Source organism: Propithecus coquereli, unplaced genomic scaffold (assembly GCF_000956105.1).
Source record: "Propithecus coquereli isolate 6110/MARCELLA unplaced genomic scaffold, Pcoq_1.0 Scaffold273, whole genome shotgun sequence".
In the NCBI taxonomy this organism is placed as follows: Eukaryota; Metazoa; Chordata; class Mammalia; order Primates; family Indriidae; genus Propithecus; species Propithecus coquereli.
The window spans coordinates 653,144-667,114 of NW_012148319.1; the positions used below are offsets into that span (position 1 = coordinate 653,144).

The 13,971-nt window shown below is 41.9% G+C and overlaps 1 protein-coding gene across 1 annotated transcript in view; it reads right to left on the reverse strand.

The window, feature by feature from the left end:
- Window positions 1-13,971, reverse strand: part of NPAS3 (neuronal PAS domain protein 3) — an 855,986-nt gene that overhangs the window by 18,326 nt on the left and 823,689 nt on the right. The window contains 2 exon segments of the mRNA XM_012647885.1: window positions 2,259-2,365; window positions 6,124-6,317. Coding sequence (XP_012503339.1) covers window positions 2,259-2,365; window positions 6,124-6,317 — 301 coding nt within the window.

The window sequence follows — 13,971 nt, forward strand, 5'->3', positions numbered from 1 at the left end:
GCAAGAGACCAGAAAAATTAGGAGGAGAATAGCACAATAGTGAATGGTGGAATAGTTTATTTTCAGCACTCTCAAATTATTCTGGGTACTGAAAATGAGATAAAAGTAGATCGGAAAGAATGGTATCAGACATATTTGTTGGAGACCTTTGCTTTATGGGGAGAAATGAACTGCCCTCGCTCACTGTTCCTGAGGAATTGTGTTTCTTCAAGCTGTAAATCAAATCCCAGAGAGATAGCATGATGTTTTCCAGATAATAACTGAGGATGACCAAGTTCTTTTTTGTTAGCCTCAGATTTCTGAATTTAGACCTTAATTAAGATTCCAAAATGAGAAGGCACCACCCCCTCCCCGCATACGCGGTCTGTGAAAGTGTCCTAAAAACAATATATTCATTTTAAAAGTCTGGATCTCTGGCCTATATTGTTCCAAAAATATATCTATGTCTTCCTCCAAAGATCCTGATTTTTCTCCATTTTCTCTGAGTTCCCAGCAACAAAGAACCTGATGTTTCTTTTCAGGAAACAGCATCATTTTTTTCCCCCAATTAATTGAAGAGCCATCTGCTTCTGCGATACACGACACCCATTCATTCTTAGCAACAAGTGTGTTCCCTAAATCCCTGGTGAGCAATATCAAGGCACGGGCTCAGCGTTGGGAGTAGAATCTGCTGGAGAGCAGCCTCGCAGGCAGGCTCTTCCGAGAGTCATGGTATATACAGAATTCGACATTGAACTCGGTTCCATGTCAGTGTTGCCAGTGCAGGGTTAAAAATGCAGTACAAGATGCTCACACTTTGAGACTCTGGCTAGCTCACTGTCTCCATTATGCTTTTGAAGATCTGAGTTTGAAATGAGGAAACAATTGCAAAGGGCAGGAAAGACCTGAAATAGCTCTCCTCGACCATGACAAGAAATGGGAGAGAAGTAACTACAAAGGCCACCTGGCTGTTGTTTTCTATGTAAAAGCTTCAACCTTAGGCTGTACTGTCTCATTTGTGGCACCTTACATTATATAGCTATGTATAGCTTAATGACGGAGGTACATTCTGAGAAATGTGTCATTAGGCAATTTCATCACTGTGTGAACATTATAGAGTGTACTTACACAGACCTGTGTGGTATAGCCTACCACACGCCTCGGCTATGTGGTATAGCCTATTGCTGTAGGCTACAAAGCTGTTCAGCGTGTTACTGTACTGGATACTGTAGGTGAATGAAACACAATGGTAAGTATTTGTGTATCTAAACATACCTAAACATAGAAAAGGTACAGTAAAAATACGATACTGTAATCTTTTGAGACCACCATTGTACATGTGGTCCATCACTGACCAAAACATTGTTATGCAGTACATGGCTGGATTTAAAATCAGAGGTCAGAGCTAGGTTTAGAACCTTCTAGAGACATACCTGGTATGGCCCTCATCTTTTAGGAATCTACCAAATGGTCATAAAAAGAACCTCTGGGAAGAGGACACCCCCTTTCTGAGTGGTCCACCAGCTCAGTGCTCTTGTCTGACCGCTTCCACGCACAGTGTAAACAGCCAGGGAGTTGGACGAGGGCCACTGCATGATGATGCTTGCGTGCCAGCTGGTGCTTGGACCCAGCCAGAACACTGCTGGTCCTGCTCTGCTTACGTGCCATGGAAGGTCTGTTGGAGTTCAGCCTGGGTCAGGAGGTGAGATCAGCTTCTCTATCCCAGGAGGTGAGGGTTGGAGGTACCTACTCCTCTAAATAACCCTCTTTTCAGAAATACAGTGAAAAGACACTGCCTTTGAGAGCTGCTATATCCACACAATGTGCTCTGGGCTTCCCCTCAACCTCGTTTTGTGGCTAGTCAAGTAAGCATTTTTATGCGGCTTTGGCCTATTTGAACTTATCTTTTCCCATGTACATTTTGAAACTGAGACCACAAATTTCAGAGTGGAAGTTGCTTTCTAGAAAATGAGAGGGTCAAGGAAACACTTAAGACAAAGCTTCCCCCACCACTTCGTGGGAGAGAGAGCACAAAAGACCATGAAATTCTGGATGAGTGCCTGAAGATCCAGCAATTTCTCTAGGCCTGAGGTCCAGCTTTCCATCTAATTCCAACACAAGCTGAAATGATTTATGTTTCACCTTTTTTCACCACACACCGACACTCATCTCAAACGTACACAGGAGAAACGAGGGAAGAATCAGCACTGAAACTAAACACGCTTCAGAGAGAGGTGACACCAGCCCCGATATACCCCCTCCCCCTGGGAGGTACTTACAGTCTAAGTGACTGTGCCTGATGCCCTCTACGTCTTCGGCGTGGATGAAGTGGTAGCATCTCTTTCCTACAATGTCTACGGGGGTCAGATCCATATAATCACTAATCCTACGAAGAGAAGAACACAGGCTGGAATTCAGAAAGGATGAACATAGAGAGACTGTCAAATAACTTAGAAACAGATCTACTGACACATTTTCATTATACCACAGTACCCGTGAGAACGTGGCACTTTGAGGGAAAACCCTTTATAGATAAGATTATTTCTTTAACGTGTACCAGTCTTTTTCTGAAGTAAGAAATGGGCTAGATCGAGCATCTGTGTTTAAATGATTAGATAGGTTTTTCTCTTTCTTTGGCATTAGAATGCACATTTAGACAACATAATTCCATGAAATTATTGAGAATCAGTAACAATGCAAGATCCTCATTACAGGCCAAGATAATTCAAGGTTACATAATAAAATAAAAACATGTTATGTTTATAGCAAATGATTAGAGACACCTTTCATTTAAACAGATTGGTCTTCTATTGGGTATTTCCATGAAAAAGGGCTTCAACTGCTTCTTGGCACAAAGTCCAAATTGGCATTTCAAGGGATATAATTTAAATGCTGAGACATACAGATGCCTGAGGGTATTATCTTTTTTAGTCTTAGTCATTTGGGAGCTCAGCTTTCACTCCTGGCCCTTTTAACTGGTACTTTGTGGTGGATTCCACACAGAAACTTTTAAACTGTTTCAGCAGCTCTTGCAGGCTTGCGCTCGACAGTACGTGTGCGTAAGCCTCTGTCGTTGATTGTACAGACGTCAGTGTCCTCAGGCGGAGCATGGAAAAATAGAACCAAATTGGAAAACATGTTGGGAGAATCTGCCTGGTTTATACAAGCATGTCACAATGCTGACTACCCTCTATAACCAGGTACGGTTTCCTTGTGGTCAATCCAAAATAGAATACACATCTTGCTTAAGGTATCCTCTTTACTGTCCCTGTGTTTTTTAAATAATTTATGACATACAGGTTATTCAAATATGAAGTGAATCTTTAGAAATGACACATTTTAAGAAACATTTTAAGAGATCACTCTTGGGGAGTTAAGGCTCACCTCCAAAGCACGGAAATGAGAAAGAACAAAACATAATATGAAATATAATTAAAATATATTACCCAGTGAGTGAATTTCTCAATGTCTAACAATTTAAGTAATATTTTTTGCCAAACTAGAATTCTTGGTAAGATAAGATGAATTGGGGATATAAAAAGGAGGGTTTTCTAGGGATTCCATGGTTTTCTGGAACAAAACAGATTAGTTGGTGTTGTCCTAATACCATTAGCTGTTTTCCAAGCACAGTTTATATCCCCCTTTCTGCAAATGACGAAACAAGGATGTCATTAAAAGACCCTCATTGGTGTTTCTGAAATTCACTGGCTCCTCTGGAAGCATTAGATGTGGGCTTTGCCTGAGGCTGTCCTGGGGATGGCAGAGAAGAAGGCAGAGTGGAGGAGCAAGCTTCCCTTTCTAGTTAACGCTTCTCTAATTAAATAATAAACCCCTGGAAAGAGCCACTCCATTCTTTAGGGAAGTCATTTCTTTAGTTGTTATTTGAATCAAGGGCCTCTTAATACATGTGTAGAAAGCACCGGACCAGCTGGGTGATTTATATCAGCGTCAGAATCCTGATGGCATCTTTTACTCTGAGCCTCAGTTTCCTCATCTGTGCAACAACCTAAGAGGTTGGTGAGGCAATTAATGAGCAGAATGAGGTTAGCATAGCACCTGGTTCACGGTATGCTTTTTCCTCAGATCAAATATGCAATGGCCTTAAATACAGGTCTTTTTCATAATTACTAATGCTATCATCTTCAGGTGGGAAATAGTGTTGTGCCCTATTGGCTAATAGGGGGTTGTGGGAAGCTTTTTTTTTTTTTTTTTTTAATGGGGAAAAAACGTTAAAAGCAGGTCACAGAAAATGATCTCAATTATGAGAGTGGCACCATGAAGCACTCAGGTCCATGGAGCTTGTCAAAAGAATTAATGAGTTGATCACAGGAATGAAAATTAAGTGATGTTTTGGGATGGGACAATCACTGGAAGTTGGTATATAGGATGAGGCCCTGTTCTTTGGAGCGAGTGAAGGCGGGACATCGAAGTCAAGCGAGCTGACGTCTGTTTTCAAAGCAGCAAAGCCACAGTCCTCCTCTGACTGTGTCAGCCTCCCTCAGTTGGATCTCCCCCAGCACTCTGTGTTTCTAATCAGAGAATAAACTGTTTCGTGGGCTGTAGCTGTGTTCTTTCATGGGTGCATATGTATGAAAAGTCCCTTTCAGAGGTTATTCTGACCAATAGCTTGCCATTTAATCTGACTTCTGAAGAAAAATGAGAGACTCCAGAGAGAGCTCACAGGATGCAGCTAAGTGCCTAGGCTTTTGAATCTGGTAGACCCGGGTTTGAATATTGGTTGAGGACAAGTCATTCAACTTTCCTCTCAGATGAAATTTCCTGAGGTAGACAGTGGCTTTGCACATGGCCTGGTGTGTGGTGAGTGTTCCCTAAATGCCAGCTATGTTTAATGCGGCCTGCCAACTCCAGCCAATCATTCTGGCTACCTTGTCCTTCGTGATGTTCTGCAGCCCTTCCAGAAGGCCTTAGACATACAGTCACAAGCACAAACATTTTAATAAATGCCAACAAAACTGGAGAAGATTTAGAGTTACTTATCAAGTAATAGTGACAGTTCATGGTATCTTCTACCCTATTGAATACTCAAAGCTCAGGTGGGTACCTTTCCCCACTGGTGAATTCTTTCCTCTGAATCCAATACTGGTTGGAAATGGCAGGTAGCTTGTAATATGACCTCAACATCTTCAGCACTCCCCAGCGGACTGAATGCAGGAGCTGCTGTCTTCCTCTCAGCTAGGCTCTGCAGTGGTCAGTTACCAGGCGCTTGACCAGCCTGCTCTTTCATTTCTCTTCTGAAGGCACTCCCAGGGCTCGGTGAACATATAGTGCCTTCAAGCCTGACAATGACTGTGCCACAAAAGCATCCTGCCCAGTTGACTCAGTAATTCTCCCTGTGGTCCCAAGGATGGGATGGTCTGGCCACAGCGTCCTTCCCATGCTGATGTGTGGGCAGTTCCTCTCCATTGCTCTCCTCGTACTCCATCGTTCCCTCTTCAAATCAGTCTCATAACGGGCTGGCAACTCTAGGTGAAAGGTCTGAAGGGGCACTGTCCCGTTTCTATGTCCCTTGCTTTGTGCTTAATGGAAAAAGTGAACTTTTAAGCCAGAGGCTAAAAAGTCCTTTTATAAAAGCTCCGTCTTGAGGAAGAACTGCCAACTCATTTATATGATGAGTCATCTTTTTCTTAATTTACAAAAGTGAAATCCTCGGGATGACAAAGTTTTATTTAATAGCTTTGCAAATTTCTTTCTCCTCCTTTTTCCTCTAGGGGCCTCAAATTCTCATTTGTTCTCTTCATGCTTAATGTCTATGTGAACACTGACCATCATGAGGCTGGACTCTTGAATTAGTCGGAAGTGAGTACCACTGAGGCATCAGGCAATACATTTTCCTGCATCATTTTGCCAGTAATGTCTCAGTCCTGCTCTCTCCTTAGGTTCTCAGCCAAAATGAATGTCCTTTTTAGCTTATGGGTATCTGAGTAGCCCCATTCACTTAATTGTTGTCCTTAATGTAAATCAGGGCAGCAATGTAAATTTTAAATACAGAGCATGCTTGGTGTCAGTCCAAGCAGCCACTAAACACAAGATCAGGATTTCTAATGAGCTTTCAGGCTGCCGAAAACACAAACCCTCACCGGTGTGCTACGTTCAACAGGGCAAATAAAATAAAAAACAAAGTACCTATTTTCACAGTAAATGATATTGAGGTCCATATTTACTCGAGTGACGAACATATGGCAGTCAATTCTGACTTCATTGATCGTCGGGGGAGGCAAGGCGTGAGCCACAACCACGAGACCCATGATTTGGCTGGGGACGGTCCTCCCGTGGGACAGCGACACTCTCAGGCGTAGCCGGCCTGTTATGTGAATCACCTGTAAAAGAACATTCAGTTCAGGACATCAGTCACATTTGCATTCCGGATATAACAGTATTTCTTTGGAGAAATGCAAAATTACACCGGGAACAACCACCATTAGCTTGTGTCTTCTGTAATCATAATGGCTGTCAGCATGCTCTCAGTGTCCTCATGGCGAGAGACAAAATGAAATAATATGCTCTGAGCATTTCTCAAGGCAGTGTTATTATGGTGCTGTTGCTGTTATTTTTCTAAGGACTTTTTTTTTCACATTTAGGGAAACTTCATAACCAGATAAAATGACCAAAAAGGTGAGCCCTGAGCTGCAAAAGGAAATGTTTTCATTATTAGCTCTTGTTAATGGAAGATGTCTGTCTCTCTCCACATCTGTACTGGACTGGGATTACATGGCCATCTCCTTTCAGAAGTGTGGCTCAGAGTGTCCCTTCATGTGGGGGTCGATATTGCAAATGGTGAAAGACTCCAATGAATAAAAAACTCAGTGGTAATGCCATGAATGGGTTCTTCTGAGGATAGATATTTCGTGTTAGGCAGCACTCAGTTACGAGGAGTACAGTGATTGATTACGGTGCCCTATGGGGTGGATGGTCAGAGGACTTTGGCCCATGATTTGTTCCTCGATTTGCTCATACTAAAGTAGGGTCAGGAAGACTTGAACCATTTTGGTGGCAGCTCAGAGGTCCTTGCTCAGAAATAGGAGAGAGACTATGTGAAAAACATGAAGGATTTGTGTAGCTATGCTTTGTTAAGTGTGTGTGTGGCACGGGTGGGGGAAGCTTGGAGGCTGTGTGTGTGCGTGTGTGTGTACTTACTCCAGCTGTGTTCTGAGGACCCTGCTACAATGTGGGGAATCTTCCAAAACCGGGTCATAGAGGTAATTGCTGTGATTCACTGTACCATGGAGCTCAGTTTAGTAGCTAACTGGAGTTTGCACATTTGCTCTGCCTCTCCAAATGCATCGTTGAGCGCCAAACTATCTTTTGAGATTCTACTTTTCCCCCTTTGCCATAAGGAACCGAAGTGGGAAGTAGGTCTCTCGCCTCCCAGGAACAATATGATCTAGTGTCTGCTCTCCTTCCCAGGGGCTCCAATGGCAATTCCTTTTCCATTTTATTGTGTTTCTCTTAAGTTATTCAGTTTTCCAACAGCAAGCCACACTACTGTCAGTCAGGATGCAGGATCAAAGCTTACAGGGCTGCCCTTCGGAGTCCTAGCTGTTCTAAATAATACCTCTTCCCTGTCACCCTTCACATCTGCGCCCAGAGCTGTGGCTCTGGAAAGACCAATGAGGAGGATTATTTAGGTTATTTCAGTAGCAGCTTTTCGACCACCCACATTTGAAGTTGACTAAATTCATACTTAATGCACCTTTGCTTTAAGCTTTGGTCAGATGAGCTACTTTATGAATATTTGAAAATGTTCCTAGAGGCAAGGATGCTAAAACACCATCTCAGACACACATTTTTGCAAGACCTCATTAACTAATAAAGAAATAGCTAAAAGAAATGGGATTAACTTCACAGGAGGGGTGTTAACAGTCTCTGGTCCTCCTCCCAGCTAGGCTTACATAGATGCTCATTTATCATTATCTGTCTTGTTTTATCAGGAACACTCAGCTTCTTGGAAAAACACAGATCTATAAATGCTCAGGAAAACACACATCCAGAAATGATATGCTAAATAAATCCCCACTTGGTATTCTATTCCAAAGCAATTTAAAGGCGTCTGGACTGGAAAACATTTTGGGAAAGCAGACAGGCTAAGGGCGGGAAGGGGAGGGGTTGGCGTGTCAGATTTACCCTGCCTCTGCCTCTGATCTCCAGCTCTGCCTGTGGCCATCAGCATGGTACTGAAGGGGATCAAACCTGAGTCCAGTAAGTGTCTAGACTTGCTTTCTGATTCTGTCACCCCAAGTGAGTCACTCAGCCTCTCTGCATCTCAATTTCCTATACTGTGAAATGGGGATATAGTGACTATCTATTCTGCAGTTATGTTATGAAAATCAAAGGAGGTAATAGATTCATAGAATAAACTTTATAAACTGTAAAGAATTCTACAAATTATAATGTCTCTGTTTGCCTTTACAAATATCAACCAATAAGGGTAAGGACCAAATATTGGTGTTGACCAAAAGCCTAATAAATGACTTATTATTTTAAAGGATCATAACATTTCATATTAGGAAGAAAATTTGGGAAGGTCTATATTAGCCCCCTCTCCCTTTCATTTTTTAGGCAAGGAAAGAGGCCCCAGAAAGTTCATTCCCTGTCCAATGTCACCTAGTCTGGAAATGGCAAACAGAGCCTGGAAGCCATATTTCCATGTTTCCAGGTCTTGAGTATCATTTCAACCTTGTTATGCCTGTATGTAAAAATTATGTACGTATTCACATTGAATGAAACATTAGCAGTATATGCCCAATACCAATTTATTGCCTTAAGTAAACTGTCCTCATGGACCTTTAAAAAGATTTCATTCATAACCAGGAGCTCAGGTTATTTTAAAAGTCTTTGAGGAACAGCACAAACTAAAAAGAAAAAAACCTAACAGAATTACCAATGCAGTAACTAAACAGTTGTCAAGAAATGTCAAAGAACAATCAGAGGATGTCTGTCTGTCTGTACGTATGTCTGGGTTTGAGGGAGGGTGGAATTGAAGAGAAGAAAGGGATACCTGTTAGAGCCTACAAATAATTTTTAGGTTTAAACTAACATATTTTTCCAAATTCATTTCATAATGCAAACAAGCCTTTTTTCCCCATTTGACAGGTTATGTTCAAAGTTTAGAAACATGTCTTGATGGCATGTATTCAAACACATGGATAGCTTAATTTTTCATTTTGTAGTTGCTTTTAAGGCCTGAGAGGCAGAGGAAAGACTATTGTCAGGAGGAACTGGGTTCACATCTTCACTCTGGCACTTAATAGCCATGCAACTATGATGCTCAGATAACTGAAATGACTTGCTTAGTTTGCAGGCCTGTATATCAGAGATTAAAAACCTAGTACAAAGAGAATAAGTACTCTGCAAAGGTGTTCTTTGTTGTCTTAATAACATCAACAAAAGGCATTTTCTTGGTTCCTTAGTTTCTAAGACATATTATGTTCGAGGGATCTTCCTAGGTACCAGGAAGCAGACCAAGATGAATCAACTGTAAACCTGTCCTCAAAGAAGACATCTATAATTACTTGTTCTATGGTCAAGAGAGGGAGATGATGCAGTGTCTGATCAAGAAAGTGGTTCTCAATCCTGGTTATGTGACAGAGTCACCTGTGAAGCTTTGTTACCATGTGGATTGCCAGACTCTATCACCCAGAGATTCTAATATGGTAGGATTGGGCTGGAGCCCAGCATCTGTTTGTGTTTTAAAGCTTCGGAGGTGATACTAGCTACTCAAGACTATCTGGCAAATGGGTTTGGAGTTATACCAGTGGTTCTTAACCTTGGCTGTACATTGGAATCACCCAGGGAGTCTTTAAAAGTCCCCCTGTCCATGCTGTGCCTGAGAGCAGTTAAACCTGGATTTCAGGTAGTGGGGCACTGGCAGCAACACTCATCTATGTTGTAAAGGTTTTCCAGGTCTCATAGGGATGCACAGAGGATTAAGTGAAAATGTATACAAAGTGCCTAGGTATATGCATGTATATGCTCAACAAATACTGTTTTTATTAATAAACAAGTATGTTCTACAAGAAAGGCTGGAATAAGATCTTTAGGAGTTCAGGGTAGGAAGATAATACTTTCAGCCAAATGGATCAGGAAGACTACATGAAAATGGTTTTAAGTTGTTGACGTAAGATATGATCATGAAATGGTGAAAAGGGGTTCCAGATAGAAGAGCTAGAACAAAGGATTATAAACGGGCACTATTTGGAATGCCCAGAGCTCCAGGAGCATTTCAATTGGGGTAGCAGGAGAAGAGACAGAGAGGGAACCAAGATGGTAGGTACGATTAACAGAAATTGGCAGTGAGACCTGAGGAGTAGAGATAGCACCATGATATTTGAGCCTGTCCCACAGGATGATGACAGTAGACTAAACGGTAAATGGGAATGCAGGAGCTGCTGACCACTGTGGGGACAGAGATGATTTCCCTGTGAACAGTCTGCACTTGAGCAGCCTGGGAAGATCCTGGAGAAAGGTGTCCAGGGGATAGTAGAAAATTGGAGTTGGGCACTTAAGCGATGCTAGTTGAAGTTTTGGAAGGTTTTCTTTTTTCTTTTTTTTTCCTTGGAGGTGATAGCTAAAACCAAGAAATTCAATAGGATTACCAAGGGAGAAACATAGATAAGAGTATCAAAGGCATTTATCCCCCCTTGGACTACCTGAAGCCTAAGGTGATTTATGTTTTTGTTTTTCTCTAAATTGAGGTTCTCTTCCTCTGCAACAATTACTTTTGTTAAAAAACGAAAATTTCTGAAAGCTCCTAAGTACCTTTTTCCCCATCTACAATTCCGTTTTAACATAATTGCCAAGCTTGCCACACCACCACCCACCCCAGTGGCAACATTCCAAAGAATGGGTATAGCTTCCTTGTACAGTTAAGTAGGTGAATGGGAAATGATCGTGAATACAAATACATAAGCTCATAGCTTATGCAGATAAGCTATATCATTTAGTCTATTGTCCTGATCCCATGAGACAGGCTCAAATATCCTGGTGCTATATTCTAATACTATGTCAAGAGCCACAAAACTATAAAAATACTATAGTTGCTTTAGAATGAAAGGAATATTGTAGAGTAGAAATAACATTGTATTGGGAAATAGAACATCTGATATATCAGTCCTGATCCTGGTAATTCTACCAAGTCATCCAGCTTGGCCAGGGTAGTTCCTCAGAAATAAAATAAAATGGTGGAAAAGAATCAGGTAATGATGCCTAGGGCTCTTGCTCACCTCTAGAGAATGCCACGTCCAAATGCTTAGCCAAGTGGCCTTTCTTGTGCTGTAGCATTACCCCACCTCCCTGCTTGCAACCTCATGGGGGGGGGGGAGAAGGGGGGGTAGGAGTTTCAGAATACAGCTGCAAAGTGGTACATGCAGTTTACTTTAAGAATTAATTAACAGGGACCTTGTGGGTCATACCTGAGCTGGAAAATGCTTTGCTTTTGACCAATGCCAGCTAAAAACTGCCTCTATGTTCTAAAAGTTCATCTTACTATGGTCTTAAATCTAATCTATAGCCATTCTTCAAAAGAGCTTTCTGAACTAAAAGATTCTTTGCCCTCAAGCTCAATTTTATATAAGAGCTCTATCTTCGTGCTTTCTTTCATTGTTTTTGTTTTATCATCATAAAGAGCTGTACAAAAATGCTAAAGCCGATATTTTTCTAAACTCCTTACACAGCACTGCCCGAATGTGAGCAACACTGAAGCAGAATGCACAAGATTTCTGAGTTGAAATCCCATCATCTTTGATAAAATGTCCAGATTAGCATTATGTGATCATCCCACAGTGAAGAAATCATTGCTTGACTTTTATTTTTCTTCTCTGATACAAGGAGCGGTTGTGTGCAGTTGTGTAAGTACATGTCCGCAGAGTTTAGGAGGAGAGTGGGAGTGTTAACAAGCCACATTGCTTGGACAAATGTATATTTCTCTTCCTGCCATATTCTCCTTTCAGCTGTCTGTTACTGATACATACTTAGATGTGCTCCCCTAATATCTTCTCGTTATAAACAAGCCCATCACAAAGACCTTGATAAAACCTCCCCTCTGTCAATACTTAAGGAAGGAAAGTCCGTGACAGAAAAATACATCTGGAAGCTATTCTCCTTTCTTTTAGGAATAAATCTCAGTTCTAGTAATATGAAACATTTTCTTTATCAAAAGGGAGTGCCAAGTATTATGTGCATTATTTTCCACATATAATGTAAAGTCTAGAATAGGGCTAGGCAACTAGGGGAACAAAAAAGGCTGCGGGCATGAAAAAACTACAGATTCCCTGGGTTTAAAGCATCTTCAGAGATTTTTCACTTGTCCTTTAAGGGAATCCAAATTTACCTTAAAAATTAAGCTTCCTTCTGGCACTCTGGTCCCTTTTCTTTTTTTCCCTCTGTAGAAGCCTGGTTTAGCATACAGATAGTCACATCACTAGCTCAGGTGGGAGAGTCGGCTAATTATTTTTAAGTGATGGGGGCTTTGAGGTGGCTGCAAACCTGCTGAAAGATAAGGGCTTAGCCAGGTTTCTGAACCTAAACATCTAGCCTACAGCATAACAACTTAATCTAAACCAGCATGAGAATATCCACCTTGTGTAAATTACTTCATGTAAATTCATAGGGAGTGGGTTTTCCACGATTTAGACCATATTCATAGGTTGGAGAATCTGCCCTAAGAGATCTTCTGTGTGACTCTTGCCATCTAGATCTTCGCACAAGGCCTGAAAATACAAATAAACTAACCTTAGCTGAACCCAGGTGCTTGTCCACAGAGGCCAGCACCATGGAGAAGAGGTTCCTAATGGAAGGAGGAGGCTTTAGTCCTCTGGGAGGCAGGAGAACAGTATAATGACATTTCTTTCCCTTTTCAGGATCTCAGATTTTAGTTCCAAAAACTGACTCTAGAACTAAAACTGTAGACTTTGTCATAAGTCACAATGGAACTTTAGCAACTGGGGATATGAAAGAAAACTTAGGGAAAAGCTGATTTCTCAACTGAACTAGAACAGTTCACAGAGAGCGTTCTAGTGCAGGTCGCTGCAAGTGTGCTCTTGGCAAGAACATCATAAACCACTAGAGAAACTTTAATATGCTAAAGGACAAACTGACACCAGGAACTCAAATGTGGGAACAAACGTGAGAAACAAGAGAGCATCTCAATTTAATACAAACATGCACACAAAGGTGAGATCGAGGGGAGTTAAGATTCGGGGGAAATGAGCTCCTGGCAGGGAGTGGGTGACAATGCAGACCCCTTCCAGGGCTAAGGAGGGTGCAGCCAGAGAGATGGTCGTGGAATGCTGTCGTCAGCTAGGCATGGAGGTGGCTGTGAGCTCAGGAAGCGAGTGGGCGTCCGCAGTCTTTCTGGGTGTTTGTCTCAAAGAATTTCCCTAAGATTAGTGGTCTTAAAAATTGGACAGGGAATAAGAGAGTAGAATTCAGCACTTAAGAACAGAAGACCAACAAGCATTAGAGAGGGTGTCAGGGTTTCAGGTTGGCTCAACCTAAGGACAGCTCTGGTGATGGAGAAGAGAAGTGACACTGGATAGCAGGGAGAGTCTTGGCCAAAGTTCAGAAAGGAGAAGCCTGGCAGAAACCAGTCCTAATGGATAAAAGGGCGACAATGACATAGAAAGTGTTAATTCTCAGGGACTCCATGATCTTTCATTCGTTTTGAATGGAAATGAGGTGAGCAGGAAGAGTGATGTAATTGGAGCACCCTGATGCTTGCTCTGATTCCTGAAAAGACTCAGTGAAGGTTGGTTCAGGAAGTGGACAGATCTGGTTATACACGAGGACATTCCAGATTGTGGAAGGCGGAGGAAAAGGAGAGAAGTCAGGCTAATTTCTCTGCTCTCACTGAGATATATACCTAGTGAGTCCTGAAGGAAAACAGACCCAGGCACAAGCACGTAAGTGAACACAGGCATTCCTTCCCATTCTTAGAGAGAAGTCAACTGACTTTGTTCAGTAAACAAATAAGTGAAA